The sequence below is a fragment of the Drosophila obscura genome, unplaced genomic scaffold, assembly GCF_018151105.1.
Source record: "Drosophila obscura isolate BZ-5 IFL unplaced genomic scaffold, ASM1815110v1 contig_14, whole genome shotgun sequence".
In the NCBI taxonomy this organism is placed as follows: domain Eukaryota; kingdom Metazoa; phylum Arthropoda; class Insecta; order Diptera; family Drosophilidae; genus Drosophila; species Drosophila obscura.
In genome coordinates, this window is record NW_024542724.1 from 696,843 (window position 1) to 717,152 (window position 20,310).

The following is a 20,310-nucleotide window of genomic DNA, read 5'->3' on the forward strand; positions in this document are numbered from 1 at the left end:
TCAGTATTTTCTTTTTCGTGCCATGTTAAGTAGTCTCAAAAGATTTCAGTCAATGTTCATCTTTTATTCTGCGACGTCACCCAGGCAAACGCACAAGCCAAAAGTGCAAAAGAGAATTTCCAATTCGTAGTGCTCGAATGAGCTCTGGGTATAAATAATACTCGTATGCTAGCTATTATTTCAAGAATACTGCGTGAAAGGCTCTATATGATACGAGGATATGTGCTGCTGCTAACGGAACTAGGGTGCAACAGGGTTTGCCCACATTATTACAAATAAAATTGATGATCAAAGAGTAATGCTCATAATAGTATTAGGATATGGCATTTCCTCTGCTTCTATCAATTTGATCTTGATATTCCTTTGAGATTGTCCTTCCTGTTCTTCTTTCCGTCCTACCTCAAGGCGCACACGAGTATTACTCAACTTCAAAAACTGATTTAAACCACTAACCCAATTGGTTGCAAACCGATGATTAGATTAGCAACAGACACACACAGACTCAGCACATTTTCAAGTTCAGTGACTCTGATTTAAAACTGACATTAACCGCCGCGATGGCTGTAATCGAAGAAGCGTGAACATAAATTCGTTGGGCCAAATCGCGGCAAAATAGACGGTGCAAACAGTTTGCTTTAATTAATAGCTTGAGCGAATTCTCTAACAAAACAGAACAGTGGATGCAATTGGAGATTCAAGTGGTCTATTAGCATAATTTTGGCGAATTGTGCATTCAAAATAAACAAATCGTAGAGCACTAGAAAATAAGTAAAAATAAATAAATAATCTAGATTTCAGAGTTTCTTTAGCTTTAATTATCGCCCAGATAGGTCCCTGTCACATCTCTAGAGATCTTTTGCTGTTCTATCCACTGTATAAAATCATTTCACCTCGCGAAGCAACCGAGGAAATCCTTGGAAATCAAGCAGCAAGTGCGCCACCATTTAATTGATTTCTTCGCACATCGCGGGCCATGCGCCGGAAAATGTGTTAATATTTAATTTAAGTTTACTTTATGGTCCGAACCCTTGAACAACCCATTCCCCTTTGGTGCCCTGGGGCCACAGACGTGAATTGGGGGACTGATTCCCCTCAATCTCTCTCTCTCTCTCTCACCTCTTTGTTTACTTTTCCCGCCAAAGAGTGAGGATTTTGTGCCAGCAGCAGAGTTCAAGTTTAGCCAGCGCAATATATTGTATAATTCAAAGGTCACTCGAATATATGTATTTATCTAGTATATATTCATGAAAATAACCAATTGGGCAGCAATGTGAATATAATGGATATGGCATGATATATATTTTGGCCAGGGACCAAGTTTGTCTGTTTGTCTGCTTGTCTGACGCTCACGTAAAAACTGTTTGCCAATGAAACAGAAAATATTGAATTATGGCAAACAAAATATGCATACAATATGTATATATTTTTAGGGGTTACATTTTGACGGGACTGTACCTGGAGAGGCGGAACGAAACGGTAGCTGTACTCGATGGAACTGTACTAGGAATATGCAGAGACGGAGATTTAATTGTAGCACCTGTACTTTCTTATCTTTTATGAACTGTACTTGTCCTTGGTAAGACTGTTTCAGGAAGCCAAAGAATTACACTTCATCTGACTGTACTTCAGGAATATAATACATAATTACATACATGTACGTTGTTTAAAGAACTCATCATTAGATTCTCCCTGTACCTGCAATAAGTGGGATCTCTGATTTAAAGTAGTTGGTCATGGAAGAATGGATTTTGTTAAGCCAATAAACCAAGAAGAAATAAAGTTGCATTTGATGCGACTACACTTTAGGATGTTAAAATTTATTGCTATGACTTATGAATTCCATGAGTTCCTCAAAACCTTTTTAATTTTTTTTTAAAGAAAGTTACTTTTGTTTTAGTTCTGCACTATGAAGCTATTGCTTAGAGATTTTATCTCTTTTTAGGTACATTTAATGGGACTTATTGGGATACCAATTTACCTTTCAGGACTGTAATTTGGTTTCCTTTTTTGAGACTGTACCGGTAAGACTCGTATTTGCCTTTGGGAGTCAATTCTTTGTCAAAATCAAAGTGCCTTCTACTAAAACTGTACCAGAAAGACACCGAAATTCTATTAAAATCGATCCGAATTGGTATCCGGTTAAAGCACGAATTGGAAATGAATCTTCCGCCTCCCTCCATTCACTGACCAAAAACTCCAATTGTGTTGTCCAAGTTGTTTTTTGTTGGTTGAACTTCCCCTTCCGAGATTTGTCGTTACGCTTTCTGTAGCGGCTAATCGATTAAAAAATGGCCCGCACACACACAATAGAAAAGTGGAAAATGCCATCGCTGTTGGCAGAGCGAATCATACACATTATTTAAAAACAAATCAAATTCTAAATTGATTTATGAAAAATGCAACCGGTAAATACCCACTCTTACCGGTTTCAAGCGATTATCCAGAGAACATAGAACGGAACACAACAGAAAGCGACACAACAGAGAAACGAACGAAACACATTAATACCTAGGAACTTGGCCGGAAAACTGAACGGGTGCATGAGGCTAGCAATAGAATTTAAGTTGCAAAATATGGTAAAAGTATTTACACACCATAGGATATACACAGATGTGCATTGGAATAATATGTATGTACATTGTACATTTCCCCGTCGATGCCAACTTGAATAATGACTGTTTACGACTGAACAAAAGTTCCATTGTCTGGGTTCCATCGGTTTCTGCGGTGTTCCTGAGGCATGTTCCGGCAAAAATTGTTTTTCCAATAACATTTTATTCTATTATTTTATTTCTGAATGAATGAATGCCAATGCACGCCCGTGCAGTGGAAAGGGGCCTATTTGATGATTATGATCACCTAAACTGTTTGAACAGGTCAAACAAATATTTTGTAAAAGCAATAAATATTTATTTATATATTTCTCTTTGTAAAGCAAATTTTTATAAGGAAATTTGCCATATTAATTCATTTATTACGAGTCAGGTAGCACGAATTTAAACTTTTGTAAATTGACTGAATAGAAAATCGCAAAAATTCAAGGTAATCAACCTAACGTCGCTTGGCATATCAATGAGAGTTGCATAAATGGAAAAGAGTCATAGAAATAAGGGTTTGTTTGAATGGATTTACATTTCAAAACAAGTCAATTCTCAGGGGATAAGAATTAAGAAGTTTAATTTAGATTTATAGTTTTTTTTTATTCTTTTTTTATTGACAATTTCCGAATATTTCAAAAGATATAATATCTCAAAGGATTGGAATGGAAAATATTTTTTTTTCTAATTTAATTCAAACCTATTTTAAAGAACATGAGTTTTATTTTTTTTACAATATTTAAGCTCTAAAATTGGAATTTCTGTTCCTTTTAAAATCCAAACACTTCCATACATGAAACATATTACCTCATATGTATTTTACCATTTTCCCACCAGATCCTAACATCTTTTAAGATTTATGCAATTACAAAAGTCAATCAAAAGTCCACCATTTCATCTTCAGACATGTGCAGGAAACATTCAGAGAGAGAGAGAGAGATACAAGAAGTATTCAGAGAGAAAGCAGAAATATGTATTCAGTCATTGGCAAACCTTCCAAATAATAAATGTTCATCAGCATAAAGCCAAGAGCATAAAAAAGAGTTGCCAAAAAGAAAATTTACATAAATACATATGTATGTACCCCGGGATGAAAGACAAAGTAAAAGAGAAAACTCAATAGAAATGAGAAGCAGAGAACCCAAATGAGAAATCAAGGCGAAGCGAGACAGAGACTCTCTAATACATTTCAGTGAACATACGTTTAAAATACAAGATACCCTCTCAGAACCAAACAGATTATCAGATTAGATAAATTAAAGAGTATCAGTTGTATCGAACGTGCAATTCGTTCGCTTAGGTACACTTGTACATCGAAAAATATTTATTTCGAATGTAGACCAGAATCTACAGCAGTCTAAAAACTTTATAGAATGCTATTAAAATGTTATAAAAGGATGCAAGTACAGCCCACAGCCTAATGATTTTGACTTTTGTTGATATTTATATGCACTTCATACTCTTTCCGCTCCAAACATCTGCGAAAAACTTTATAGAATGCTATTAAAATGTTATAGAAGGATGCAAGTACTAACCAACAGCCTAATGATTTTGACTTTTGTTGATATTTATATGTACGTCATACTCTTTCCACTCCAAACATCTGCGAAACATATAGCACCCTCTCGGCAAGGGTGTCCTAAAATCATTTTGCGGTTTTTTGCGACAAATTTGTGACTGAGACGTGGTTTGAGTAACTGACAGGCGCCGCATGGGAGGGCGGAGGGCGCAAAAAGAACTTGTATCAGAAATGGCATTGAAATTGTCACAGATGTTGGGCTACCATTCACTCTTTGTTGTATTTTTATACGAACATACATATCCATATATGAATGTACATATCATATGTATGTACGAGTCGAGAGAGGTGGGCGCCATGGAAGCAGACGATAAGGCATTAGAATCCCCCTAACTGGAATTTCAGAGGAAATATTGATTCAAGAATTTTGCCACAAAGCCACATTAGAAAGGTATTCGATTTCCGCTCCGAGCTTTAATGTTCATAAATTGAGTATCAATGGCTTTCACAATCGTTTTAATCATACCGTTTAAAGGGAACTTGGTTTTTATCTAAAATAAAAGAGAACCAAAGTTCAACGAAGTTTTCTAATGTTATGACTGCATTCTGATAAAATAATGAGTCCATTCCATGCCGGTCAGCTCCAAAAAACTGGACCGTAATTAAAAGCTTTAAAATCGATTTGGCATGTACATTTTTCTACGTTGTTCGTTTTTCCCTAAATTGGATTTTTAGCTAAAAGCCTTTTCGGGCTGGCTGGTGTCTATACTTGAGATATTGCTCAACTGATTACAAGGAATAAATAATAAATTGGAATAGAAATGGCAGCCCCGAAAAGTCATTACAGCGATTGTGGTCAAGGCCCTTCCCCCAGTGATGATGATGTCAACGTTCTCAATCATAAATCAAAATTCGTTTGTTTGTTGCAAAAGGGAAACCTGTCAAATATTATCAGGTGGAAAAAGTCATAAACTTCCAGGAGTTTCATGGTTAAAATAGGGAATATCTGTAGCGACACATCCATCATTAATGCAACAAATCGAATTTGTTTCTTGGAAATCACTTATCAATTTCTTCATCAAGCAATATTCAGAGAACTCGTAACACTCGAACACACATTTTTAATTGGTATATTCAAAAATATTAGCAGACTAAAAGATTTTAAAAGTGGTTCAATACGTAAATTTAAATTGTTCAAGTCCAAATAATTTTGTTCTACAGCCATATAGCAAAGTATTCACCAGAAAATACAAACCACTCAGAGAACTCTGTGTCACCTCTGTAAACATCATTCCTGAACTTGTTGAGTATTACACAGATACCACCTTTACAGCAAAGCCACTGACCATCAGCACCTGCATACTCGTAAGTACATGGACTTAATTAATGAGAAACCAAAATAAGATAACAAAATGAACACAGTTCCCGTAAGAGTCTCATGTAGAAGCAACATTTTTTTAATGGTTGATCGATGCGGCGGTATCTTGGTTGGTTTACTCCTATCTAAATTTATTGGCAAATTGATAATAAAATCAAATTGATTGACGATTTAATTCCGATAATAAATATTATGAAATGCTTGTCTCTCTCCCCCCAATGTAGTATGAGAAAACAATGTGTCTATATATATAAACATATGTATGTGTGTACATATTTTATTTTGTATTTATATATATTAATATACAGAAGCATACGTGCCTATTAATATTTATTCATGTGCCCCGCTGCTGTTTCTAGAATCTAGACTCTAGACCGAGATAAACTTGTTTTGTGACGATGTAAAAGCGAGGGCGTTTTTTGCCGATAGTGGGCTACTAGAGATTGAGTCATGAAAATTCGCATGAAAATATTACAAATATTTCAGTAGTATTAAGATTAAGCATACATACATACATATATTTATATATATATTTGACTTTAGTACGCTTGAATCCATCAGCTATCTAATATACTGTAAAAGATTTTTGTTACAAAGATTTTAGTTATTATGAAATCATATTATTATCAATAATTTACTATACAGCTGAAGTCCCTTTCCTAAAATTCAAATTTAGAACCAATTTGAAAGATATATCAGAGAACTACATACACATATGTATGTATATGGATATTCTATCGTTACCAACTTCATTTCGAATTCGTCATGACCTTTGGCAGGGGGAACAGGGCAATGGAAACAACGGAAAATAAAGAGAGAAACCTGGATTAGAATGGTCTTCGGTACGCTCTCTGATTTCTGCGAATCTGCGGATCGGAGATGCTGGAGAGATGACTCAGCAGTCAAACATCGAATTACCAAAAGAGAGGAGAGAAGAACAGAGAAGAGGCATTTGCAGAAGTGTTGGTTTCCACTAAAATGTCATGTTTGTTATGCGTTATCTGCTTGTTGCCAAGCAGAATAGTGGCAGAATAGCCGAAACGTGCGGAACGGAACACAGGAATTGCTTCAGAACCGATGCATATTGGATAGCCTTTACAGATCGATCGATACCATAGCATAGTGAAAGTCATTCCATTCCAATCATATAACAGAACAAAAACATTGCCACATTGGGGTACGGCTATAGGGGACCTTCAGTCGCAAAGGCTTGTTGTTATACCCTCTGCAAATGGTATAAAACCAGCAAATATTATGCACAGTGGCAGGAAAAAGTCTATGAACAACCAAAATATATGTCATCTGTATAGTATCTGAGAAAAAGTATCTGAAGAAAACGGATTGCTTCTGAACTCTGGCGATAGTACAAGTGGAGGTCATGAACTGATTTTTGTCAGACACTGTGTCGTACATGTGTACATATGTACATATTTCGGAATGCGAAACGGGAACAGCAACAACAACAACGCTAGACAGCAGTAGCAACAAAAGTGGAGCAAATCGGAGAGCGGGGAGAAGATGGAGAAGAGAAAACAAGCGGGAAAAGCAGAGCAGAACATAGAGCCAGGCCAGACAGCCGGCAACAGACTCAAAATAAACTCAAGTGCACTTTTGGTAAGAAAATTTCAACAAGAACAAAAAACTAGAGAAAACGCTTCGCTTGGAAAAAGAAAATTTATAAAAGATGGCTAAAAATACGCAGATATATGTACATATTTCCTCTACACGTCCGCTGCTTTATTTCCTCATATTCCACGCACGTTTTTTCACTGTGTGGGTTTCTTTACCGCTAGGTTTCGAAATCGACAGCGACAACAGCAACAACAACCACAACAAATCAGCCGGCAGCTGTTCTGCTTGTCGGTTTTTGCACCCCCTCTCCTACCACTAGGACACAAACAGTCTCTCTTGGCTAGACCAACGAAGCGTATATTACATGGAAGGTATGGCAGTACCACTCAACAAATATTGCATATTTCATATCCCCTCGGGAGGCGTTACTTTCTTCTATTCTTAAATGTAGATTAAGACGCTTTTCTAATGTGTGAGATAACACCAAAATTCTAAACTTATCATCTAGAAACAGTCTTGACTACGAAGTAGAGGATGCTCTTTCGCACTGCCTTACCTTATATTAAATATGCCTTTGGTCAGGCTCTCCATAGAATTTGTTTTGATTTTTGATTCAGCTTGAATATTGCGATACACGTTATTAAAAATTTTTCCCGCCAGCAACAAATGAAATGTTGAATTAATACAAACAAAAATACTGCCCCGCAGGGGTCGCCGGGGAAAAGGGCGCGCACAATTTAAACACAAAACACAAGCCACAAACACACACGTCGAGCGTACTGTAAAACACACAGCTTGCTTCTCATTTACATATACACATCACGTACAGGTATGTAAATGTATTATGTATATTTTCGAATATTTTTAAAATAATTGAGTTGTTACTACCGTTGGACACAGCCAAAGCAAAATCGGCCCGCTGCGTGTGCTCTGCCGGGCAGTATGATACTATTTAAAAAAAAATACCGTAAATATCAGAGGAAAAATCGAACTTAACCCACTTAACCCCCCTATATTTGAACAGGTGAGAAACTTGAGTTAAATTTACACTTTCCTTGTGGCTCAATTTTTCTTTTTTACTTGCAAAAAAAATTAGCCGCGATATCTTTTACCTAAACTGTTCTGTAACTCCTCAAGTTTCATAGTTTTTGTGGGAATATTAAAATTATCTCTGGGTCGACAATGGGCTAAGGTTCTTTTTTTTTGATCGGAAGTCATATTCCTCGTATTTGATATTCGGTTTAATATTACTAGCTTGCTAAGACTTTTATCCCTGAAAATAAATATTGTATCAGATAGATGTATTAATTTTCTAGAAGATTGGGTAATTTTAAGGACAACTTTTTATTGGATTTTTGAGAAAATAAGGTTTAAATAGAAAAGGTCCACAACATATAAAATCATAGAACGTAAGTGGGAATGAAATGTTACGTAATTTGAACACTTGTTGCTTGTCAAACGGTAGGATGGACTTCTTTATACCCAATTTCCTTTAATTAATGCTGCAACTCTGTAATATACTATATACGTACCTATTCTTGTTCCTCCATAAAAAGACAATAAACTGAATCATTTCGTTGAGATGGCTTTAAAATAGATACTGAGTAGCTTCTGCCATCATTGGAGCCTGGCATGGAAAACATTTTAACAATTCTATATTATCCATCTCCCTGAGGGTAGCAGAATGTTGCTAATACAAATGAATGTTGCCAACAGTAAAAAACGTAAGTGGGAATGGAATGTTGGAAAATTGTTGCGATAATACCGATGTTTCGAGAAGATATGGATATCCCACCACCAAAAGAGAGCAAATCGTAGCACTGAGAGCGCTTGATAACAGAAGCAAAAGCCGGCAACCAAGGTGTATTAAATCAAGGTAAGAAATTGCCAGAGAAATCTCTTTTCCACTTTACATTGCTGGATTTCAATACAATTATAACCACATTGTTCCTCTGGCTTGCTAGCTTGTTTGCTACGCAAGCTTTATTTTGGCACAAAGAAGTTTGTATTTATTAATATGTAATTAATTGAACACATTTAAATTTAATGATTATATTAATAAAAAAACAGTTTAGTTATTTTCCAATTTTTTAATTTAATTTAAACTTTGACCTGAGGTCAGTAACCGACCCAAATTAGCACAAACGTATAAAATTTCATTTGCATTTGACCAAATTTTACACACGACGAATAACTCGGTGAGTTTTAGCCTAGTTTTATTTTTACTTCAATAAGCAAAGCTTTGTGGATAATAAAAACAAGCTTCCAGAAATTTAAATCACAGCTCCAGTTTGTGAGATTCTACTGTAAAATTTTCGTGTTCCGCAAATTCTATAAGTCGCATTTATCTATAATTCGAATTTACTAGTATCTGTCGCAAATAGATATCCGGTAATTTCAGGTACAGAAGCTCGACACGTTTTTAATTGGTTTCTGGGATATGAACGAGAAATTTCTGAATTCCCCCATTTCTTTTGTAATTCCTTTCCAATTTTGTCGTTTTAATGAAAATGTATGTGGTATAATTGAGGAAACTGGCGAGCCGAAACGCAAGGAGCAAGTGAGTTTCCTGCAGTTGAAATTGATTTTTTTTGTGTGCATAACAATGCACCAGCGTGGGCATGGGCTGGGCTGGGTCCTCTGGCAAGGATAACAACACGTTTGCCATTCCCTTATAATTGCAAGCCTGTGTGTTCTGCTGCTGCACTTGGTTGGTAAACATTTCAATATATGTAGTTGTAGGGTTCGTGGCATTTCCATATCGATTGGTTGGTTGGCTACCGACATTCGCCATTCGCGTGGGTGCAGCCATCTATCTAGGAGTACCTCCCTCCCACTCATATTACGTAGCATCTCAGCAGTATAGTTCTCTCAGTGCTTTGCTGGACACATTATCCTTGTACTTGAACGGTTGCAGGCTAAGTGCACATCATTGAATCCTAAGGACAATCCACTGGAAGATTTCCTTACGAAATTGCGTCGTCCGTTTCTGTCTGCCTAAAGAAGAACGAAATTGCTTCTATTATGGTGAGTATATAATTTTGCTAATGATTTCCAGCACTGACAATGGCAGAATAATCCTGATTAGATTTGTTTCATACTCTTAGTTGTTGCTGAAACCTTTGAAAAACGTCTCGTACATTTTTTGTACAGGTTTTTCCCACTCACAGTTGAGATACTGTGCCTTGATCAGCACTTTATTCATGTGCTAGTTTATTAGTATGTATTTAGTATTTATTTTAAAAGCCAAACAAGAGTATAAACTTTTACAAGTCTTCGGGCGCCATGCGAGGCCTGCCATCTGGGCAGTTATTGGTTTCATTCAGTGTAAATATATTTTGCTTCGGTCATTACTTGGTCACAAATTTTCACTTTTACACACTCGGGAAATTGCCAAAGAAAAAAAAGATTAACTCATTAAACTTCGGTATTCTATCATCAACAGACCTATTTTCGTCCTTACTCCCAACTGCTGCCATCGCTTGACTCGAGACATACAAGCGAATGCTGCAAAAGAGAATTTTAGAGAATTGCAAAAACAATTCAAATTGCTTCCACATTAAAAAAGCCAACCCGCCGCTAAATTGGGAGATATTCTGGGAAGGATGATAAAATATGGATATCTCAAATATTTGAATGGATAGAAAATATATTTCTCAATTATGGCGATTAAAGTCGTTTTTATTATGCGAATTCTGCCAAAAAGAAATATTTATCCGATTATCATCAATTCACAAATAAAAACCATTTCTATTCCAATTTCACCAAAAATTAGCTAAATTTTTCCTGTGCACAGGGAAAAACAATGGGAATTGCTGACAATTCGATAAAGCATAAAGGAAATCCCCCAAAGTGCCTCAAAGACAAACGAAAAGAAAAACCAACACAAAAACAAAAACTTTGTGGGAAAAGTTTTGGCCTTCAAGAAGTCTCTCTCTCTCTCAAAGAGCCTCAATGAGGAGCAAGACCATACTTCAGGTTCATTAGACTTGAATGCAAAGTGTGCGTGCGGCTTAAACTTTCAGCTGAAAAACATCATGATAATAATAATAATATTGCTCAAACCGAAACCCCCAACACTGTGGGAGGCACTGCTGCGGCGGGATATTATGTAAGCGTCAGGCGTTGCTCAAGGACGCACACACAAACACACAGCAGAACCGAAAATAGCAAAATGCCAGCTGGAGACAGACGTACAAATCAGGCGGCTTCTCCCTACCAATACCCGCCATATCCTTCAGACAAACAGATAGGGGATGGGACCCACTCTCCATAATAGCAAATGGAATACTACTACAACGATTTTATTGCATATTATACTTTTGCAATGACCATGGAGGAAGGACAACAGACGGAGGACGAACGGACATTGAAGGAGCCCCACGCAGCAGCATTTGTAAATCAGGGGAAAATACAAAACTTGAGCTGTAGCAGTGGACGTTTGGGGCGTGACAAATAGACAATAGTAATGGCTTTGCCGCAGAAGAGAACGACTGCCAAAAACTAATAATCCGAATGACAGTAAACTCCATTTGCCAAGGAAACAGGAAGCTAACATTTCTCTGGGGAAAACTACTTGTATTTACAGTGAAAGCTGTCTTTGCAGGACTAGGTTATCTTAAGAAAAAGATTCTTGGGATTCCCTCAAGGGAAGATAAGGGAGTCCTAGATAGCCAAATTTATTCATTAAGGGGATTATTTATGAATGAATGATATTAAGAAATCGAATGAAAATTTGTTGTGAAAGTCTTTCCCATTGCAATGCAATATACAAAATGCTCTTCAGAATTTACACATTATACGTTAATACTTAAATTCCTTACCGTCCAAACAACTTTTAACAAATCTAACAGCAAAAGTGTTACTGATGATTTAAAAAATGAAGCTTAACCTTCTTCTGACTGACTGACTGCTTAATAAAGATCAAAGGATTACCTTTCTCAAGGGTATCTCAATCCCTCTGTCTTTCAAGTTCATTTCTGTCGAAGGTCAGCCCTGCAATTTCTTTTTTTGGGCTTCGATGCCATTGTCCACATGACAAAACAAAGTTATTTACTTGGACAGGAGGCAGTTGGAAGGAACAACAACAGCGGTACAATAACGAAACATGGCGCCCTGCGGCTCATTTATCATTATATAAACTACACACACACACACTCAGATTCACTGCACACACATATGCACACTGAAAGCTCATACAAAAACCATAGCACACTTTTGAGCGTTGGATGCAGCTGCGTCTGTGAGACGCCGTTATTATTGTTCTTGCAGTAGCAGCAGAGGAAGCTGCAGGGGCAGTGCCAGAGTCTGGGCAAGAGGCAGAGGCTGGGGAAGATACAGTGGCAGATGCAAAGACCGGGGCAGAGGCAGCAGCAGATGCAGTGGCAGAGGCAGAGACCCGGTAAAAGGCAGCAATGTGTGACGTAAAAACAACATCGGCATTGGGCGTCCGGCATTGTCAACTTGTTTTTGTTTGGCCTAGGTACCGTTACGCGTACTAGTGGCGCGCTTCAGTTACATGCGCATTCGATAGCAAAAACATCTGTTTGCCGATTGGCGTGGGGGAGAGCGAGCGCCACACAAAAGGGGAGAGAGTGTAAGCTGTATTAAGGTAGGGTGAAACTCTCTCTGCAGTTGTTTGAGTGCAAGAGAACCAGAGACACAATGGGAAACAAACAAGAGAACGCCTCACCTTTTGTGAACTTAACTTGAGAGAGCCCAATTTACAAAGAAGGGAGAGAGAGACATCCTTTTTTTTACAAAAGCCGATGACGGGATGTTTTTTTTTCTTTCTGATGGTTACCATTTGAATTGGACCATTAGGATTTATGTCTTGGCCACAGTGATAACTAGATTTATGGCCAGCTATTATGCAATTGGGGACATGAGCTCCTGTCTAGACCGAACAATTGTTTTTATTATATAAGGATGAGAGAGAGTGGGAGAGGGAGAGGGAGCATGTAACTTACCGTTAGTATTTTAGATTTGCTCACAGATACGCCTTATATATATTTATTTAAATATTTATAGATTTGCCAAGCCTTTAATTTATCAGTAATGATCAACTCTTTGATATCCTTGACTTTTGGTTTTTCTTTTAAATCCTGCTTTTTACCGTCTTATGGCACTAACATAACGGGATTCTCAGTATTAATAGCACTATGTAATACACTTTCACACACAAACACACACGCACAGCCCGATATTTGTTGTTGGATGTGGGGGAGGAAGGAAGTGGGGGAGTGTCGCTAAGGCGGCGACGGCAACGGCAACGGGGCAACCACGGAAGGGAGCGACAGTCCGTCCGGCAGAGCAGGGCGACGGCCTGCTCCTGCTTAAAGTGAACGCTTTAGCACATTAAAGATCTGCATTAGATTTGCCGTTTTCATATAAACAGCAACCAATTTGATGTGATTTTTGTGGAAATTTGTGTACTTGCTGAAGTAGAACTGGCGCGTGGACATTTTCATTGCCAATTCGATGGAGATGGAGCCACGGCGCACTGATGACTGAATTTTCTCTACCGTTACCCTTGCTGGCAATGGTATAAGTCATGAGCATAAGGGACCTATTTTGTTTGCCCACGCTCTCTCTTGTGTCTTGCATGCAGCAGGATGTCTGCCAGGGATGATACAACCAGTTCGATAGGTATCGGTGCAGAGCAATCGACTGGCATATGGGACGTCGCAAAATGTATAAAATAATGGTATTTCTGAAACATATTTAAATTTTTTCTTGATGTTCAAGTTGAAGTTGAAATCTTTTTAGGAATCAAAAATATGTATTCAAAAATTAAAAGAAATTGAAAAAGCGTAAACACGATATTGCTTCATAACAAACAAGGTTGATTCTTTATTTCATTTCGATTCAAAATTTAAACAGTTTTCAAGCAAAACTGCCCCAAAACCGCTTAGAATTTGTGCGCACATTTCTCCATAGAACAAAACCGACTAAAATTTAAGTTAATATGTTTGGAAGAATCGAGTTACAATATGTTTAAGTACACTCAGCCTGGAACGGCAGTAGTCAACAAAAGGAACACACATACATAAATATGTACGGACTTAGGTTTATAAAAGATAGGAAATATACGTATATGGGGGAAAGAGGAGGAGATCTGTGCGTCTTGTGGCAAATGCAAAGGCAATAAAGGGAAGGGTAAGGAAAGTAAAGGAAAGGAAGGAGGGTCTCTAGGGTATGCCTAACGTACAAACTAAACGATAAGTACATAATTAAGTCTTTTATCAAAAATCACAAAAAGCAATAAATCAAACATGCCTCTGCACCAAGATCGTTCCCATGTGGATCACAGCTTGCACAGGCAGAAAAGCAGCGGTATGAAGGCCCCGATGGCGATAAACACTGGAAGCAATATGGAAGAGTCGTCCATCGAATAGGGATTGGGCTGACGTGGTCCGCTAAACGCGCGCTTCGAGTCGGGCGTCTGGGATTGGGATTGCTCTTGGCGTTGCTGTTGCTGAGGCTGCTGTGGTGGCTTTTGCTGCTGCTGATGTTGTTGCTGCTGCTGTGGTGGTGGTGGTGGTGGTGCATACTGCTCGGGCATGTCCTCCTCCTCCAGCTCATCCAGATCGTCTAGATCCTCATCATCTTCGTCTATATCGTCGCGTTGAGTGCGCACCACACGCTCCTGCTGTCCCTGCTGATTGGGCTTCTCCGGACCAATCCTTGTGCTGGCCTCCGATGTGGGAATTTGACTGATGTCGCCTTTGAGCAGGGCAAACGCATTGATCTTGGGATTGTCCAGGGCTCCCTTGATAAAGTCCAGCCGCAGCTGGCCATTCCGCACATCCGATACCTCGCCCAAGTAGTGCAGTCGCCCGTTGTTGATCTTGAAGTAGACAATCTCGTCGTGTGCGGAGCCACGGCCCACCTGTTCGTAGATGTCCAGCTGCCGAATGACCGTGTGCTTGCGATTGAGCAGCACATCGAACACCTTGCGGCCGGGGGCATCGAAGTACACCTCGCAGAACTTCATTATCAGCGCATAATCACCGTCGCCATCGGTGGGGAAGTCATAGCCAAAGGTCGTCGTGTGGTAGCGCTCCGTGCGATACAGCATCTCGTCATGCTCGTGCGTTCGTCCAATCATCAGCAGATGCTTGCCGTAGTCCGAGGCAATGCCCACATTCTTCAGCGGATCCGCCTCGTAAGTAATGCCATTGCGGTCCGTGTGCTCCTCACCGCCGGCATTCACGGCGTACACAACCTTCAGGGGATCGGCGGAGGCCGTGGCGAGGCAGCAGCAGCTGCCGATGAGCAACAGCAGCACCATGGGATGCACTCGTCTGCATCCAGCATTACTAGTACCACTTGCCTGCAAGTAGTCTCCGCCATCGCTGCATGCTACGTTGCACATGTTCTCAGCCGTTTTTGTTGTTGTTAATTTGAGTTTCTTCTTCATGGCAAGTTTTTTGGGGCTACCGCCGGGCACTGCTCTGCGGTTCTTTTCTGGGGGCGTCCACTCGTTGGTGCGACACGTGGCTCCGATCGGAGCTTTAATTGAATCCTTAACTGCACAGTGGATTTAAGCCCAATTGATCCATTAACAATATTTTTTTATTAGTTATTTTCAGGATAGGGTTGTCGAATATCAACATCAAAATATCAATATATCGATATTTTTTCAAAATAAAAATATATTTATATCGTGTTATTTTTTCCACAAAATGATATCTTTTTTTATATTTTTTCGATGTTTTGCTACTGTTCAGCTACTAACAGTTACGGTAAGGTGTTAGGAGATAGACTGTTGAATTTTCTGCAAAGAGAGAGATAGCATGCGAGGCAAAACGCAAAATTATTTTTCTTAGCCGTCTCTAGACACGTCTCAGGCTTTCAGTCGCACAGCTGAAGGCACCATTTGCTTAAAAATGATGTTTTCAAGCAAAACACAGCCACAAAGCCAGCAAAATTGCATCCGCAAAGTAAAACAATCGATTAACCGCTGCACCCAGCTCAACTGGGAAGAGAGCTTGCCGCATATAGTTCTCTCGCTCTGACTGCAGCATTTCCCACAGAGCCATCTCTATTTTTCCTGCTGTTAAGTTATCAAAGTCTGATGTCATATAGCTATAATTGGGAGAGCGATTAGCACAAAAAAGAAACCATACATAATATATTTTATACCGAGGAATTCGATTTCAGCAATTATATTGAAAAACTAAAAGTATCAAATACATTGAAATTTTTCAGATATTTTATCAAAAAAAAAAATATATATATCGCCGATATTTTCAAAATACTTGGCAGCCCAGCCCTAGTTCAAGAACAGTGTGACTGACCCTCAACAATATACCAAAATATACTTTGTCATATGTTTTTTGCTGTTTTTTTGCATTTGCGGTGCTGTGCAAAGTGCATAATTAATGCAATATAGGGGCAATGTGCCCTCCCGCTGGTTGTTTGCGCGTAATTTGCTAATCGTCAGTGCTGCTGCTGCTGTCAAAAGCCGGAAAGCCTTCGCCTCGCCACGACCAAACAAGCGGATGTTGTGTTCTCCGACCAGAATGACAGACCAGCAGACTTGTGATTCATCCTACATTGCCGGCAGCAGTTCGGTGGCCTTTGTGACCACACCGGACAAGCAGTCGGCCAAGAAGTTGGCGCACGGCATCATAGACCGTAAAATAGCCGCCTGTGTCAACATTATACCAAAAATCGAGTCGATATACATGTGGGAGGGCAAAGTCACCGAGGACGATGAGTATCTGATGATGATCAAGACTCGCACGGAGCGCATCGACGAGCTGAGCAAGTTCGTCCGCGAGAATCATCCTCACAGTGTCCCCGAGGTGATCTCCATTCCCATAGAAAATGGCAATTTGACCTATTTGAACTGGATTGCACAGACAGTGCCGGAACTGAAGAAGAACAAAGACTAAACTATACCCAAACATACAATATGTAATGAATATATTTCGAATTAAACAAAAAAACAAAAACATTTTCAAAATATACCGAGGAAAAAAACGAACTATGGCCACTTAACCCCCTTTGTCTTTACTTAAAAAACAAAACGACCACAATATCTTTCACCCGAACTGCGTCAAAATTCTTAAATCTTCATCGATTGATGAATACATTTTCTACAAGATTCTTTTACTTTGAAGACTCCTATTTTTATTTTTTTGTTTGTAACTAGTGCTGCAAAACGCGGACAACTGGTCAGGGCTCAGACAGTGTTGAAACTGCAACACAGAAAGAGATGAGGAGAGGAGGAGGAGGATAAGAAGAAGAATAACCCGGTAAAAAATATAAAAATTCCGAGCGAAATGGATATAGAAAGAAGAAAAAAACTATGTGCCGTTATTTTAATGCAAAATACCTATATCATTGCACACCTGCTGGAGAAGCAGCGTCAGCGACAGCGCGAGCGACAGCGACAGTGCCAGCACCAGCGGCAGCACCAGCGGCAGCACCAGCGCCAGCACCAGCGCAAGAGAATGTTGGGCTCTTCGATCCTTCCATTGTAACGGCAGACGGACAGGGAAATAGCACCAGATCAGTTAATTTTGGAAAAGGTGAGGCCCATTTAGTCATAATTAGTTGGTAGCCAGGCATCTCGAAGATGCACTCAATCACTGGCCAAAGCTGTCGCCGATCCCAATAAGCCATCCATACTGAAAACATCTTACACCGCGTATCGTTTATAATATATTGAACTTATATTAATGATGATTGAAACATTGAACATTGGAATGATGAATAATAATAATAATAATGAAATGAACAGAATCAAATTTACAGAATTTATCTGTTCTGTTCTGTAATACAGCAGTTGGTCCATTCTTCGTTTATATGCCTCCTGTATTCGTTTCCTCCTCGAAATCTGTGATACAATTTATCTTGCCAATTTTGATTTCCAAATGGATAAAATATTTTTATGGTCTTGGCCAAATTTCTGGCATTTCGTTTGCTCATAAGGAGCCTATTTTTGACAAAATATTCCACTATTATTTTTGACAGCAGCTTGCCATGTGATTTAAATAATCTTTTTTTTTTTATTTGCTCTGTTCAATATTTGCTTCCCACGGTCTTTTTCATTAGCATTCCATAGGATGGAGTAAGCAAGCATTTGAGCTAGACCTGGACCACGCTGATAAGGCCTTTGATGTGGTCGACGGTGTAGAGACCGTCCCCGATGTCGACTGCGATTCAATGTCGGAGACTTCCCGGGCGGTGTCCTCCATGTCTGCAGGTGGCCATGCTCCGTGCCGTTCATCAACTTGTTCATCTTCCTGTTCCTGTTCCCGTTCCTGTTCCCGTTCGTGTTCATCTTCGTCATTGAGTTCATTCGCCGCTGATGATGAATCATCCTGTTTTTTTCGGTCCTGTTCCTTGTCCCCCTCCTCCTCATCGGAATCGGCCCGATTGTAATATTTTTTTATTGTTACGTTGACAGTATGACATTTCTAAAAATTCATGTTGGCGGTTTACGTTCAAAATCACAACAACTGTAGAAAAAACAGTGAAGATATTTAGAGAAATCGATTGCAGACATATCGATTTCAGACATATCGGCTAATCGGCTTTCTTTATCGTTAAAGCGGACCAAGACGAGCAGTGATATGAATAATTCTGTGTCGTCTCTAAGTGGTCAAATATCGAAGCGCGCCTCCCAAGCGTCGTCCCTTAATGAGGCAGACTCCATGCCATTTGAGGAGCTGGTGGGCGCCTGTTTGGCGGATTCCGACGACGAGGAGAAGCAGCAGACGCCACGATCAGGTAAAAAAGTGTTATTTATTTAAAAGTTTATTTTCACAGCAACAGCCGCCTCGTCGGGAGCGGAGATTTTCTTCAATACCTCCATAGCCGAAGAGTATGCCCACAATGGCAACTACATGCCGCCGTCATCAGCTCATAGCGGAGCGGGAGGGTCGACCGAATCTCCAAGAACACCAAAAATTAAAAATATCATGGAGTATTTGTTTTTAACCTTTGATAGGACAACAAATGTTGGAGAACTTAAGCGGCTTATAAAGTTTTTGGAGCGTCCGGCGCATCTGGATGAGATGCACCGAGGGAAAGTAAACATGCTGTAATCGTTGGGTTCCTTCAAAAGAAACCCCTTTTTTTGTACTTTGACGAGTACTATTTAATGCGTATCGTAAGTGTTTAATTAATTAATATTACTTGTAAAATTCAAACATTTATATATATATATTTATTTAATATTTTCAGCCATGCCTAAGGACACCAAGTGGTCAGGGCAAAGTTAAAATGAGGGTGCTGGCCTTCGCTGCCATCTACTTGGACGGCAGCAAATTTACCTATGTATATATCCGAGTGGTAAGTTGAATTATCTCGCTTTTATATATGTTGATATAGCTGCAAACCGTAGATCCAAGCTTGGCAAGGATAAAATAAAATCGGCTCTTAGGATCGTTTTGAAGCAAATCTCCAAACTGGGCCTGGACAAAAATCTAATGGCCATTGTGTCCGACCATAATAAATCGAATATGGATGCCCTAAGGTCGGCTGCACAGGAGTACCCAGTCATTTGGGATATCTTCCACCAGCGAAATGTTGCAGCATTACACCTGAACACCGATGCAACGGTACAGAAGTTATACGAGCAACAATATACTGCCCTTAATTGGGCGGAAATATTCTCAGGGACGCCGACCGACGATGGAAATAGGATCGAGGTGGAGGCCATCCGGAAGATGGTGGAGAAGTACTTCTCGACGCCGAATAGATCTCCACTAAATGTTTCCCGCATCGACTCCAGCAAATTTGAAATGATGGGCCGCATCCTGAAGAAGCACAATGAACGAAATTATGGCGTACGCAACTACGCAGGCTCACCAAATGGCAGAGCTAAAAGAAGACCCATTATACTACGTCACCCGTATTGTTGGCATAATATTGTTGTTAAACACGTCCAAATTCGCAGAAATTACTCGTTAACACCATTATCTTAATTTATCTATATTAATTATTATAAAAATAAATTAATTATAATGTTCCTTAACTGTATTAATTATTATAAAAATAAATTAATTATAAATGTTCCTTAATTAATTATTATTTATTTTTTTTCCCACGGTCAACTGGGTGTCGACTGACGCTGGGGCCATGGCCGCACCTCTCGTGTTTACCGTTGCACACAGTATTAATGCGTCAATGGCAGTACATACGTACATATTTCTAGAAAAATATACTGGCTGGCCTGCAAAAATATACCTATTTCAGCATATTTCCAGGGCTGAACTATGAAAAAC

General features: G+C 39.3%; 4 protein-coding genes across 7 annotated transcripts; 2 read left to right on the top strand and 2 right to left on the bottom strand.

Moving 5' to 3' along the window:
* Positions 1-8,743: 8,743 nt before the first annotated feature.
* Positions 8,744-20,022, top strand: LOC111075473. 4 transcript variants are annotated; one of them, XM_041596293.1, is made up of 6 exons: positions 8,775-8,790; positions 8,847-8,942; positions 18,634-18,811; positions 18,857-19,193; positions 19,268-19,375; positions 19,435-20,022. In XM_041596293.1, the coding sequence occupies exons 4-6, from the start codon at positions 19,185-19,187 to the stop codon at positions 20,008-20,010; spliced, it is 693 nt and encodes a 230-aa protein (XP_041452227.1). In that variant the 5' UTR covers positions 8,775-8,790; positions 8,847-8,942; positions 18,634-18,811; positions 18,857-19,184; the 3' UTR covers positions 20,011-20,022. The 4 variants fall into 4 exon arrangements, 3 of the variants coding, with proteins under 3 accessions (XP_041452228.1, XP_041452229.1, XP_041452227.1); XM_041596294.1 differs by having other exon boundaries at positions 8,744-8,942; positions 18,877-19,193; XM_041596295.1 differs by having other exon boundaries at positions 8,744-8,942; positions 19,032-19,193.
* On the bottom strand, positions 13,392-13,661 carry LOC111075474. Its single transcript, XM_022368792.2, has one exon. It carries the CDS (start codon positions 13,534-13,536, stop codon positions 13,402-13,404), a length of 135 nt encoding a protein of 44 aa, XP_022224484.1. The 5' UTR covers positions 13,537-13,661; the 3' UTR covers positions 13,392-13,401.
* On the bottom strand, positions 13,899-15,677 carry LOC111075471 (malectin-B). Its single transcript, XM_022368787.2, has one exon. The coding sequence runs from the start codon at positions 15,486-15,488 to the stop codon at positions 14,373-14,375; it is 1,116 nt and encodes a 371-aa protein (XP_022224479.1). The 5' UTR covers positions 15,489-15,677; the 3' UTR covers positions 13,899-14,372.
* Positions 16,377-17,078, top strand: LOC111075472 (protein CutA homolog). Its single transcript, XM_022368789.2, has one exon. It carries the CDS (start codon positions 16,453-16,455, stop codon positions 16,966-16,968), a length of 516 nt encoding a protein of 171 aa, XP_022224481.2. The 5' UTR covers positions 16,377-16,452; the 3' UTR covers positions 16,969-17,078.
* Positions 20,023-20,310: the final 288 nt, after the last annotated feature.

What these genes read in the sequence shown, in the direction of transcription:
- LOC111075474 (XM_022368792.2), bottom strand. Translation starts at nt 13,536, where the DNA reads ATGAAAATGTCCACGCGCCAGTTCTACTTCAGCAAGTACACAAATTTC.
- LOC111075472 (XM_022368789.2), top strand. Translation starts at nt 16,453, where the DNA reads ATGCAATATAGGGGCAATGTGCCCTCCCGCTGGTTGTTTGCGCGTAAT.
- LOC111075473 (XM_041596294.1), top strand. An exon ending in CCTATGTATATATCCGAGTG is followed by an intron (nt 19,376 to 19,434) that starts GTAAGTTGAATT and finishes CGTAGATCCAAG; the next exon opens with CTTGGCAAGGATAAAATAAA.
- LOC111075471 (XM_022368787.2), bottom strand. Translation starts at nt 15,488, where the DNA reads ATGAAGAAGAAACTCAAATTAACAACAACAAAAACGGCTGAGAACATG.